Source organism: Ammospiza nelsoni, chromosome 2 (assembly GCF_027579445.1).
Source record: "Ammospiza nelsoni isolate bAmmNel1 chromosome 2, bAmmNel1.pri, whole genome shotgun sequence".
NCBI lineage: Eukaryota > Metazoa > Chordata > Aves > Passeriformes > Passerellidae > Ammospiza > Ammospiza nelsoni.
Genome location: NC_080634.1, coordinates 24,607,994 through 24,620,789, shown reverse-complemented (window position 1 = coordinate 24,620,789; position 12,796 = coordinate 24,607,994). Strand labels below are relative to the sequence as shown.

Here is a 12,796-nt window from a genome sequence, read left to right as displayed (position 1 = left end):
CACCTATTGGTTTGACCACCAGACTCCCTAAGATCTCACTTCCTTTTCAAACCAGGACAATCCACTATCTTTAATTTTAATCCAGTTTCAATTTATGGTAAACAAAAGGCAAAAATCCCTATGAATTTTCCAAAACCTAGCATCTCAACAGCAAAAAGACTATGGATGCTGCCTCCTATGTGGGGAAAATCCATCAGAAAAGGGATATTCAATGCAGCGGGTCTGACAGCATAAGTGACCTGGACAGCTGCGTGCAGATGCACGGTTTCCTTTGGCACATGAAAACATATGCTGAGGAGTTGGAACAATTATTGGGTGGAGGGAAGAGAAGTTAGCAGGTGAAAGACCCAAAGTTGAATCCAGGCTTACTGATTCTGCTTATTGCTCTGCTCCCTGGAAGTTGGTGCTTTATTGTGAGTCTCTATTATACAGCCTGCCTTCAATAGATATGATGGCAGAAGTATTTCATGGCAGTAATAAGAAAAAGTCTGTATACTTGTAAATAACAGCACACACTGGTATGTTTGAAGCATACAGATATCACTGATGTGTGTTCCTGTACCTATCACTCCCACTTTCCACGAACAATCTTTGCTCTTTAACATATTCCCTGTGATGACTATCATGGAGCAAAGGAATCCAAACATACAAAGATTGGCCAAGGAGTTCTCTCCAAAGCATGAGGTATTGTTGAGAAAGCTGTTACCTACTGAGAAACCTAAGTATCTGATCTTCTTCAGTTTTCTGAGAAAAGCTCAGGTTTACCCAGAAACAACATATTGGTTCTGATCCATTTCCAGTGCTTTAGGCACTGACTATCCATGGGTCAGCTAAAGTCATTTATTTTTCACAAAACTGTCTTTATTCTTCTCCTGAAGACCGACAGCACTTATGCTGTAAGATTTGGTTCCCATCCTATATCCTGCAGATATAGCACACAGAAAAAGAAGCACTCTCTGATTTGTGTGACAGTTGAGGCAGTGGAAAAAGAAATGACAACAAAAAATTCCAAAAAACAAGGAAGAAAAAGGATACTCATATCATACAGTCATAGAATGGCCTGTGTTGGAAGGGACTTTATCTAATCCAACCTTCCCTACTTTGGGGGCAGGGACATCTTTCACTAGACCAGATCACTCAAAGCTCCATGCAGCTTATACCCTTCATGTACCCTTCCAGGGATGGGGTATCCACTGGAAGCTTCTGTGAGCAACCTGTTCCAGTGCCTCACCACCCTTTGAGTAAAGAATTTCTTTCTAGTACCTAATCTAAGACTATCCTTGTTCAGTTTAAAGCTTCTTGTCCCACAACTATATATCCTTGTAAAAAGTCCCTCTCCAGCTCTCTATAAGCCCCCTTCAGGTACTGGAAGACTGCTAGAAGGTATCCCTTCATGGACTGAGAATATTCCACAAAGTTCCAAAGGTATTTGATTCCTGTATACAATATTGCATGCGCAATATTATATACCTTCACAGAACTGAGCTACAGTCACCTCTGTGTTTTTTTGCAGCAATAGCACGGGGTTTAGTTGACTTTCCACAACTGATTTCTCAAAGAAAAATGTTCACAGGACTAGGATTATAAAGATGAGAATATGAATATTGCTTTTGTAGATCTTGGGGGTGTGTATAGCTAAACCAAAACAAGCTCATTGAACTAAACCAAAACAAGGTAACACTGAATGAAAGAAAGGTCAAAGATCTCTGGGCCCTTTAAAACCAAATCCTTCTCAGTGTAATTTTACATATCTGAATAATTCCAGTTGAATGACTAAAAAAAAGATTTTGATTGACTTGAATTTTGACTATTATTTAAGAGCACATAATACATCAAGGAAAGATGGCAGGACCAGGGAAAACCTGGCAGGAAAAAGCTGGCAGTGTAGTAGTGGAAACAGATGGTCTACAAGCAAAAACTCAATTATGATTAAGAGAAAGTATTGTTAATAGGTTTACATTTCTAAAGGAGGAATTCTGCCAAAACCAGTACAAAACAAAGCAGTTATTAAAAATGCAATTGAAGCCATCAATTTAGATTAGAAGTCATCTCTCAGCTGAGATGCGAGCATGGAGAATATGTTTGCTTCTACCCTATTACAATATTAATTAAAATACTAAACACCAACTACTATTTCAGTTAGTTATGAAATCAGAATGAAAACTACAGAGCAAAAGTGATGAAAATCAAGGGAAGAAAATAATGGAAACATCAGCACTGGATGTCACTTGTTGGTAATTCTTCAACCAGTACTCCAAGAGTTAAGAAACAATGTGAAATCAAAATACATTAGGGTCCCATATATTCCAAACTTCACTTACTGTGTCCTGCATAAGACAAATACACAAACTGTTTCTATAGATAATAGAAACAGATATTTATCCCCTGAGGCAGACAAAGTCCCTCCTAAAACCACTTAACTGAGATATAGTCGTGCTTAAGCTGAGATTCTTAAGTCCCCTCCAAAAGCCACTGATGCCCTCATTTAGTCTTCTGAAGTGATTAAATGACCTGATGGCACAAATTCAACTTCAAGGGACTGCAGAACATCCACTAGAGATACTCATTTCTAGGAGTGCAGAGGAATTTAGTTATTCCTGAAAATATTGACCTCTCTTTTTAAAAGCTGACTATGTGATGAGAAAATCCAATACTACAAACCCTTTACCCTGATATGTAAACTCTTGGTACTAGGCAAAGCTCTGCTCACTGCATACTTCTTTTCCTTCAGCAGGGCTGCTGTCACAAAACAGGGTACATATCACAATTATTACAGTTAAAAATTCTTGACCTTGTTAAAAATTAAGAAAACTATTACATTTAGCAGTTGTCCCTGGTTCAGGGAAATCATTACTCAGCAACAACTGAAATACCTGTGTTATCAACATTATTCTCATGCTAAATACAAAACCCAGAACAGTATCATCTACTAAGAAGAAAATTACTCTATCTCAGCCAAAACCAAGATACCCTCATGATTTCTCCAGTCCTTGCACTGACAGCTGTTCATAAGCCCAAGCATCAAGCAGCCTGGTGTTTACATATTCATAGCAGAACTAGCTGGGTTTTTCTATCTGCCTGCAGAGGGAAAGTGTTATAAATGGCTATGTAATAATTGGCTTTTGCTACAATTTATTTGCGTTAATTATAAAACTGTAATTGTTTGTAATTAATTATTGTAAGTGCTAAACTGCTTTTTAAGTATGATAAATTTTTTAATTGTTTGTGGGTAGTATAAAAGGGGAAGCAAGGCTTTCATAAGATGTAAGCAGGCTTGCATGTGAAGATATGCTTGCTATTTCAAAATGTATATCCAAAATGGAATAAGTGAAGAGCAGAAGACCATAAAAGGAAGAGGACCAAGTTTAAAGTGGGGTCAGAAGACCATAGACTGCCGATGTCTGCAACTACTGAATTGTGCAAAGGCTGCAAAAATCTGAAGCAAGATTGTAGTAAACAAGCCCAAAATAAACCAGCAAAAGCATCCAAGGAAGTAAAACAACGGTAACAGTATAAAAGACTGCAGACTGAAGAAGTGGGTGTGCATCTGGCCTTGCCATGCACCCAGGCCTGTAACTGCAAACTTTTGCTTTATGCTTGTCCCTTTTTAAGATTTGTTAAAACTATTGAAAATTAAAGAGGAGTGGGCTTCCTTTCTCACAGCACATGAGAAGTCTTCTGCTGTGAGGTTCTGGAAGATAATGCCAGCTCAGGTGCTGCTTTGTGTGTGGTCTGCAGGTCAACAACTGGCCTGACAAATATTTGCAGGCTCAAAACCATTGGTTTGTAGCAATGCTTCCAATAATTCAGACCGCATTCAATACAAAGAACTCCTAAATCTGGGTGATAGAGTTGGCACACTCTGCAAAAAAGGCATTTTTGATAGAGGTATAAATGTAACAGGCTCACAGACACAGGTCTGGTTATCAGCATCATGCTTACATGAAAGTGCAATTAATATTTTGTTTGTCTTTTCTACAAACTGTGCCTCTCTGATTGCCTGGTTACTTTCTTGGGCCCCATTCTTTGCACTAGAAAGTTCACGCTACAAAACAAATTCAAACCAAAGCAAAGAAGCCATGACAAGATCATTTACAAACTCTTATTCCTCTTTGAAACCACCACATTCAGTTAACTGACTAGTTAACTAATGACTGGCGGGAGGCATACTGGATCTGGATCTGTATGTAAAGGTGTGTTCAATCTTGCTTCTTCCAGCACAGCGGTATCAGCTTTGGCCATATCAAATCACAGAGCAAACACAAGAGTCCTGACAACATCCACTGCTCATAGGAAATAGCAGCAATACCCTTCCACAGCTACATGTTAATGTGACAAACCAGCCGCAGCTGCTTGGAAAGAGCCAAGGTGTTCCTGTTCCCATCATCCTTTAGCTCACAGCTCCCTTTTCCAGTGGTTCATTGGCCAGCAAGGTAATTCTCAGTGTCACACTGTGTCTCTGCAGTGCGGCTTAGCTAAAGGTCTCAAAACTGAAGTGTGAAATGACAGGAACATTTATTACAGGTTTCCACTACTGCACAAGAGCTCTCACTTTTTGCAGCTTGAAATAAACCCAAGTCACAGCACTGAAGCAAGTGCAACCACAGTGGGTTTGAGCAGGAAAAGCCTTCTCAGGAGGGCTAGTGAAGGACTGGTGGGGGAAAGGAGGTGGTTCTGTCACCAGAAAAAGTGCTGCAAACTCAAATTTTCCACTTAATAGTCAGGCCCATCATGACACCCCAAAAGGAAAGAAAGAACAGACCTCAGAATGACAATATATAAACCCTGTGAAAGGGGGCTGACGGTAGGCAATTTCTGTTCTGCCTTGAAACAGAAGCCACAGCAATGAAGCTCCACACTGCAGCAATCCTGCTCCTCTTCTGGCTTGGTGTCTTCACTGTGCACGTGGACAAGGGTAAGTTTGCAACTCAAGAGGAGGAGAAGAATTGCTCCACATTGCACCTCATGAGTGGTCTCATGAGCAGAATTTATTGTTCCAGACAGCTGATTTATAAGACAAAACACACAAGAAATACAGATGAAATCTGCAAGAAAGTCAGCTTCATGCGGGATTCATCTGATCTCCTGCCAGATGGTGGTTGGTTTCTACTTTAATGCAAGGAGAGATTCTGTGCCTGAGAGCCCTGATAGGGTTTCTGTACAATGGTCTCTCTCTTAAAATCAAAAAAATCTTGAAGGCACAATGTCTTTTAGTCTCACTGATTCCATATACCTGTGTGTACTGTACGTTAATAACATTTCATGAAAAAAATCTCTCTTGGATAAGACGTACATTTTTCTTTTTCCAGATAGATTACTTTTCTATGAACTTAATTGTATTAATTGTTATTTGTCTTTCTCTAAGTATATAATCTTAATCTTTCTACTGTCAATATTTTAAGAAGTTCTTCATTGTTTATAAGTTCCATATTGTTTATTCACTTGTTTTTAGATAAACCTTTTAGTACAGGCAGGGAAAGTAAAATAATAACTGAAAAGGGGAGTAATAGATTTATATAATATCTTCTCTTATTTCACTAATTCATACAAATGAACATCTTCTTTCAAACTAGTTATGAACACTGAGATGAGCCATGTTTATTAGCCCTGCTTTAAATAAGTTTCTCTGCAGTGCAGGTTAGGTGAGTGACTTTTAAATTAGGTTCTATGGATCATGGAGAAACATGGACATAGAACCATTACGAACATCATCTCATCAAAAGGAGAACTCACACAAACCATGGATATGCTAGCCATATGCAAATCCACAAATATGCACTCAGAAACACAGAGAAAAAGTATCCTCACAAGATCACACCAAACCCAAACTAAGACCTGCTAAGCAGTCACAGGGGTATGAAGGTACACAGCCTTCATGCCGACCCACTGCCTCTCCTGCTACATCCCACTACACCCTCCTATTTTCATTAGTGACACAGTTTCATCCAGGCAACAGTGGCTTCATATCACAGATGACAATGTCATTGTCCAGGCTGTGTAATTGGCCCTAAGTATCACCAAGTTTGAAAAAAGTACACTGAGATGGTCTACAAGAGAGAGAAAAAAGGACTGGAAAGAATGAAAAAAAAAAGACCAAATACACCTGGGAAAAAAGGTAATTCTAGGTGCAGAGCAGTTGGGGTTTGTTCCCATCTTGAGAAACTTTGCTGCTATTCCCTGCATCCGTTCCATGAAGGTTGTGTAGTAGCAGAAGAAATATTTCCAGGACTCATAACAATTGCTTGACTGTCTTTGCCACATTTTGAAAACCAGTCTGAGGCGGTAAGAAATGTGTCATGAAACATAAAAAAACTATGTTGTGTTGCTCATTACTAAAGCAAGATCAAGAGAGATATTCCTTCAGGCAAACAAAATCTCAGGAATTAGCAGATCTGCCAGTATCTGTGCACTGGCTATCCCACACCTTCTCCAAAGACTGCTGTGCGTTTGTCTCAGCTATTCCAATTATCTCAATAGTGAGACTGTGTGCAGCAGGTTTTACAGTTAGCAAGGTGCACCACAACAGCGCTTGGACTTTTCTCAAGACAGTACCTCTCCAAATTCTTTATAAACAAACCACAGAGTAGAGCAGTGTACTTTTTGTCCCCTGCATGTGTTCCTAAATCTGTCTTCTATGAACAGAAGTAAACCAGAAACTGGCAAGCGGAGATTAACAAAAACTCCATTGTAATTGAGTGAGCTCCCATTTTTACTTATCATCATGTAAGATAACAAGTGTCCAGAAAATTTTATACCAATATTGTGATCCTCTTTCTTAATCACCACTGCATTTCTCTGAATTGTATCAAAATCTTGGAGGAATGCAAGAATTAAGAAGCAGCTCACTCACTGCCTGTGAAATCAGAGTTTTTGCCGGAGGATATAAGCATTTATTCTTCTGGCAGGTATATTTCCCTTTCTACTAGCAATTTTTGTTAATACTACTTTTGGATGTCTACAGTGAGGGGAGTAGGCTCACTTTCCTTTTCTTCACTTTGAAAAGAGGAGGAATTTCAAATCCACATTTAGATAACATGTGGAAATCCATCTAGGAAAGTTCCAGTTCTAAGCATCAATTCTATAAGGGCACTTATTTCCACATGATGCAGTCCTAATTATCAAGGATGCCAAACATCTCTATTGCTACGGAAGCAGTGACTCCCCGGTCAGAGAATTGCTGTGCTATTGTCCAGGACAAGGGTGAAGATTCATATCTTAACTGAAATAGCAGTAACATTTTAGAGATGGTAGGATGCACCACAAAAAATAGCTTAGTCTCTCTGGCATAACTGGTATTGTGGCTGTACGTCATGGTCTAACCACAATTGGAAATCTTCTGGAATTCATAATTTATTAAGCAATTATGGCTAAATATTAATATTAAGTACCTTTGTAATTTATCTATTTTTCTCTTCTAGGGAGCGCTAGCAGTCAGCCCATGCGCAAATTCAGTTGTGTAAAACTGTCTACAAAGCAGTGGAACATCCGAAATTTTGTGAACTATGAAAAGCAACAAGTACCAATAGATGCCATCATGTAAGAATCTCATGCACCCTTCAGACTTCCTTATGCAAACACAAAACCATCAAATAGGGAGAAGGGGCAGCAGAAGACAATTCTGCTGGCCCAACTCACTAAATCTGGCTAGTCCAGGTTGCCCTTCCAGTTCATCCATGCCACATGGCACCTGAGGGAGTGAGGAGAGAGGAGCAGGCCTCAGAGAGCTGAGAGATGTGTGCTGCTCATAAATAATGGCAGGAAGCTCACTGACCAGCTCACATCTTTGTGCCCAGTGAGTGGGGAAAAATCTCAACAAGGGCAGAGCAGTCAGAGGCTCCATGCATGAACTGAGTCAAGGGGAAAATCATGTGAAAGAATATGGGGTAACTCTGAGTCTTGCCAGGAGCTGTGTTTGGTCCTCTGAGCTCAGATGCATGCATTTTTATCACATCTGGGATCTGCTCATGGGAGATAAATGTTCATCAAGATTTAGCACTAAGTCCCAGAACAGCAGGTATACTCAGTTATCTAAAATTAGTATATATGTACATGACCACATATGTACCTATGCCATGAACAGAGAGCTGACATCGCTAACTGGTGTTATGCTTGCTAACATTTACAAACTCCAGCATTTGATATTGTTTTACCACATTTTTGCTTAGTTCTGAATATATACCAGGAACAGCAGACCTGTGTATAGAGACTAGAATTTAATGCCCAGATTTTTTTTTTTTTTTCCTTTTTTGATAGGTTCATCACTGCAGGAGGTATCAGGGTCTGTGTAAGTCCTAGTCAGAAATGGGTTCAAACTGCTATAAAGAGAATAGATGAAAACCGTCTTGCCAAACGCCAATAATCCAAGCATCTAAGGCCAACTAGCTGGAATCATCATCAGTGCTGCAAGTAACAAGATTTTTAAAAAAGCTTTTAAGACCTTACTATCTGCTTATATTTCCTTGCTTTTAATAAATTGCAATAAACTCTCTGAACAAACAGAAACTCACCTCCCACAGATGTGGAAGAGTGTAGACTTCCATCCTGATGGAGATCAGATTATTCTACATTGAGTGCTGGTTTTTAGAAGGTGCTGTATAATCTTGTTATTCACCCTTATATGAGACAAACCTGAAACAACTGGTTTGCTTGTCCCATTGCTTTTCTTTAAATAAGAACAAACTATGGCTGGAATCTGTATTTCCCAAACTCATAGGAACTCTCTACCCTAGAGAGTTATATATGTATAAATGTCTTATTGTCTTACAACTGATACATGCTACTAACAGAAGATTTTGAATTTTAATAAACTTACTATAAATCCGAATCAAATGGCACATTTGTTTGCAGGATTATAATGCAGATAGATACTGCTGAAACAGATCCCAAGTTGACAGCATAAATCTGGGAACTCATGGGCTAGTTCAGCTAGAGCTGACGACAGTATTGATAACTGATTGCTTTTGAATTATCTGATTCCAAGCTTTCTACGTCATATTTCAGCTGTAAAGCTCACATTTCAGACAATACCTCTTCAAAAGGTCATGTAATTAAAAAGCAAATTTTGTGCCATGCTTGTGTGCTCCCCACATTATTAGAAGCAGAAATTGAAGAGCTCTCTGCTCAGAGAGAGAAAAGATGGCATTTGAGGACCTTAAGGAGTAGAGAAGAGGTATAGGCAGAGGTGCTTCTGGAATGAAGTTCCCCTCGTATTACCACACGTATACAGGCTGCACTGCTGCTAATCTATGGGCTTTTCATCCTATGTAACCTCTTAGTGATACTCATGGGACTGCAGCACTTCCAAACTGCACCATGGAAATAAGATCACTCTACTGCAAAAGCCAGTCTTTACAGTTCACTGCCCTGCAGAGCACACACACACCTACATATCCAGCATTTGATATTGTTTTACCACATTTTTCCTGATGTTCTGCATGAAAACCAAGAACAGCCAACGTGCATTTAGAGACTGGAATTTGATGGCCACCTGGTTACCTTTCTTTGTTCTTAGAGGTTATTATCACAAAAGGTATAAGGATCTGAGTGAGGCCTGATCATGTATGAATGCAGGCCACTATAAAGAAAAGAGACAAAAAACAGACATCATCTAGGAATGGTATTCCCAAATTTAATATTCCCCGTGAAACACCCCAGAGAGAGCTGCTCACCCACCTCCTCCGTCTCCCTGCTGCAGGATTGAGAGAAAAACTGCAGACACAAAAGGTGAAGATCAAGGTTTGAGATAAGAAAACAAACAGTTACAACAACTATACAAATAGCAGAGTTTACCAGACAGACAATTCACATGGGATTTCCACCATGTGTTACCCTGGGCCCCACAACTGCAGATCCCATGCACCAACCCAACCTACCTCCCTCTGTCCTCCCTGCATGGTGTGGGGTGCTACAGGGTAACCCCAAGGTCCTGGCCAGCTCATGGGCATCTATCCAGGACAATACTTTTGGACCTCACTGGAAGACCTAGACCTAACTTAGGGCCCAAAACTGGCCTCCCTACCGAATCACTCTCAATATCAACTGAAATGCCAATCACTCATCTTCTCCTGTGCTTCATAAACTCCTCTGCATGCTTTCCTAAGCCACACTTCAGCTAATAAGGATCTCAGTTAATTTCCCTTCTTGCTTCCTCTGCTGGTACCCATTTGAACAGAGGTAAAGCCTGAGAGGAAAATCTAGTTTTGAAGGTGTTCAAAACACCTTTTCTCTTCACTCTGTAGGGAGAAGACACCAGGCCTCTCAGTCTAGACCATCTCAATACCATTATATTTGGTAATAAAACCAAATTACTGTTCAGGTGGGAATGGCCTCTGTGGTGACATACAACATGGAGAAATTTTTAGTTCCCTTGAAGCCACAAAGTAGAGCTTGAAGACTAACTAGCAAACCAGGTAAAAGAATATAAAAGGAGACATGCAGGATGCTAAACATAGCTGGAACCTATGATGATGAGGAACACAGTGGGGTTTGTGACAAAGTTATGTAACGAGACAACAGGGCATGCCTTAAGAGAAGCTCAGTGCAAGGTCAGTACAATTCTGAGGCCACTCATTGAATATGACCACTGGAGACTCCTTTAGATGATTCTCTAGGACCATAAAAGGACTTCCAATAAGATATGGAGAATGTAAATAAATTCTAGGAAAAGCGATGTTTATGAATTAGTTAGGAAGTACATTGTAATGACTATCTATGATCATGATGGAATAAAAACCCTGCTATAAGCTTTCATGACACATGTTTGATCAGAGGAAAAATCTTCCAAATTTGTGCAGTGAGAATAAAGAATATGCTTTCTAATACTTCCTATTGTGTTCGAAAGTTTGTTCTCTGGCTGATTTCGGTATCAGTGGTCACCAGATGCTGAACAACAGGAAAAGAAGACAAAGGCTGGAACAGTAAAGGTATCAGTAGTATTTCTATAATCTTCACAATCCTTATCCCTTTCACAGTAGAGAAGGTGGGATGCCATATACAACGTCAGAAATTCAATCTGTGCTTGCCTTGTGTCATGTACGTTCACGGCTTAGATCAGGAAAGAATTTCCTCTCCCTTTTGAACCAGACAAGCAGCATGAAGGAGACCCCAGGCTAACAATTCAAAAAGGATGTTTTCTACTGAGCACAAAGACAGATCTTATTTGAAATACTAATTTCATCTGCTTGCCAGAAGCACATAAACCTCCCCTCCATGTTTACTTATGTAATCAGTGCTAAGATAAGCTTGTTACTCATTTCTAGTTCAAGTCCATCGCTGTTTTTCTTCATATTCTTATATTATCAATTGACTAACAGACTACAGGAAAGCAAAGAACATTGTTAGGACCAAATGGGTTTGCTATGAGCTGCTGTGGGTTCTGGTACAAGAGACCTCTAAGACTGTTGTTTGAGTCACCTGGGTATCTTTCACCCAAAGTGCCTCCCAGCAAGGGGGCATTTGGAAGGCTTATGAAATAAACACAGGGGCTTTTTACTTCAGCACAGATGCACAGAGAATCAGTGAGCACTGAAATTCAGGAGCTCTGTGACACTGTTCTCTAGCAACACTCTTCAATAATTCAGCATGAGACACAAATGCTAAGGGCCTGCTGCTGAACTGGGCAGTGCTGGCAGAGCTGTCCTGAAGTCAGTCTAACTGAGAGATTTGCACAATGACTCAAAGATGCACCATCCCAAAACTGTAATTACTGCTTGACCCTTCTCTCCCAACCAAGACAACTGTGATCCCCTCAGACAAAAATTCAATATAGAAGTGTCACAGTTCCCAAGAGCTTGTCTTGGTTCTGGGCCCATTTCATTCCTCCTGGTCAAACAAAGCCTCAGGAGACTGCATGAGAACTCCAATGGGCTCCTACAAAACTCCTGCAGGCTGAGAATGTCTCAAGACTTCAACAGGATACCACGCAGCATTAAGATGTCAGAGGTATGTGCTCCATCAAGGAGAGGAGAAGTGCTGACAGCTGTGATTTTAATCTGGTTTCTCAGGGCTTCTGCTGCCCCTGCCATTGGGCCAGCAGGGCCAACAGTGACACCTCCAGGCACCCATCTATCTGGATCTGCAGACCGTGCATGAGCAGACCAGGACAGACCATGTGTTCTGTCATTCTGTAGGAGCAGTGCACTATGGAACCCCACAGGTACATACTGGAAGGCTTCGGGGTTCCTGTTCCAAAGGGAAGGAGATATCATTGCATTGCTCCAAAGCATTGGTATGTTGGGAACACAAGACTTTCTTAGGAGCCCAAAGAACCCTTGCTCAACGTGGCAGGATCATGATTTCCCAAATTCACTCTTTACACCAAGTTCCTTTTCTAGCTTTTTCTAGCTTTACAGTTTGTTCTTTCTCTAAGCACTATGTAATAGGCTCTATTTATTTATTCATTGCTTCAGTCAGCGACTTAGTTGATTCCCTTAACACAGGAATCCATGATCAACAAAATCCCACAACTCTAGAGAAAACCTCATTCCTGCCTTTTTTTTTGTGATTGCGCATGGGTAGATAATTATGGCCTCTGTCCTTTCCAGATCTATTTTCTGTTGCCATTTTCACAAAATAAAGCCTAAATATTTAATTTTCTTCTGACCCAGATGAAGTTTAGATAGAGATGCATGGTGTCCCGTTTTCACTTGAGCAACACACAAATGTGTAGTGTTTAATATAAAAGCATTCTCATCATTAGCTAATAATCTGCAAAATCCAATTTGCAAAGTGATTGCATACCCTTTAAATCAACCCCCAATATTCATGTAAAAATGGCAAAACTTTGCGGTCAGGAATC

The 12,796-nt window shown here is 40.2% G+C and overlaps 1 protein-coding gene across 1 annotated transcript; it reads left to right on the top strand.

Annotated features, from left to right (window-relative positions):
* Positions 1–4,835: 4,835 nt before the first annotated feature.
* LOC132070055 (lymphotactin-like) lies at positions 4,836–8,778 on the top strand. The gene is made up of 3 exons (XM_059466628.1): positions 4,836–4,915; positions 7,419–7,536; positions 8,254–8,778. The coding sequence occupies exons 1-3, from the start codon at positions 4,846–4,848 to the stop codon at positions 8,357–8,359; spliced, it is 294 nt and encodes a 97-aa protein (XP_059322611.1). The 5' UTR covers positions 4,836–4,845; the 3' UTR covers positions 8,360–8,778.
* The last annotated feature ends 4,018 nt before the right edge of the window (positions 8,779–12,796 follow it).

Excerpts from the sequence above, each read along its gene's own strand:
- LOC132070055 (XM_059466628.1), top strand. The coding sequence starts at position 4,846 with ATGAAGCTCCACACTGCAGCAATCCTGCTCCTCTTCTGGCTTGGTGTC. Across the intron at positions 4,916-7,418 it reads CACTGTGCACGTGGACAAGG|GGAGCGCTAGCAGTCAGCCC; the intron begins GTAAGTTTGCAA and ends TTTCTCTTCTAG. Across the intron at positions 7,537-8,253 it reads GTACCAATAGATGCCATCAT|GTTCATCACTGCAGGAGGTA; the intron begins GTAAGAATCTCA and ends CTTTTTTGATAG.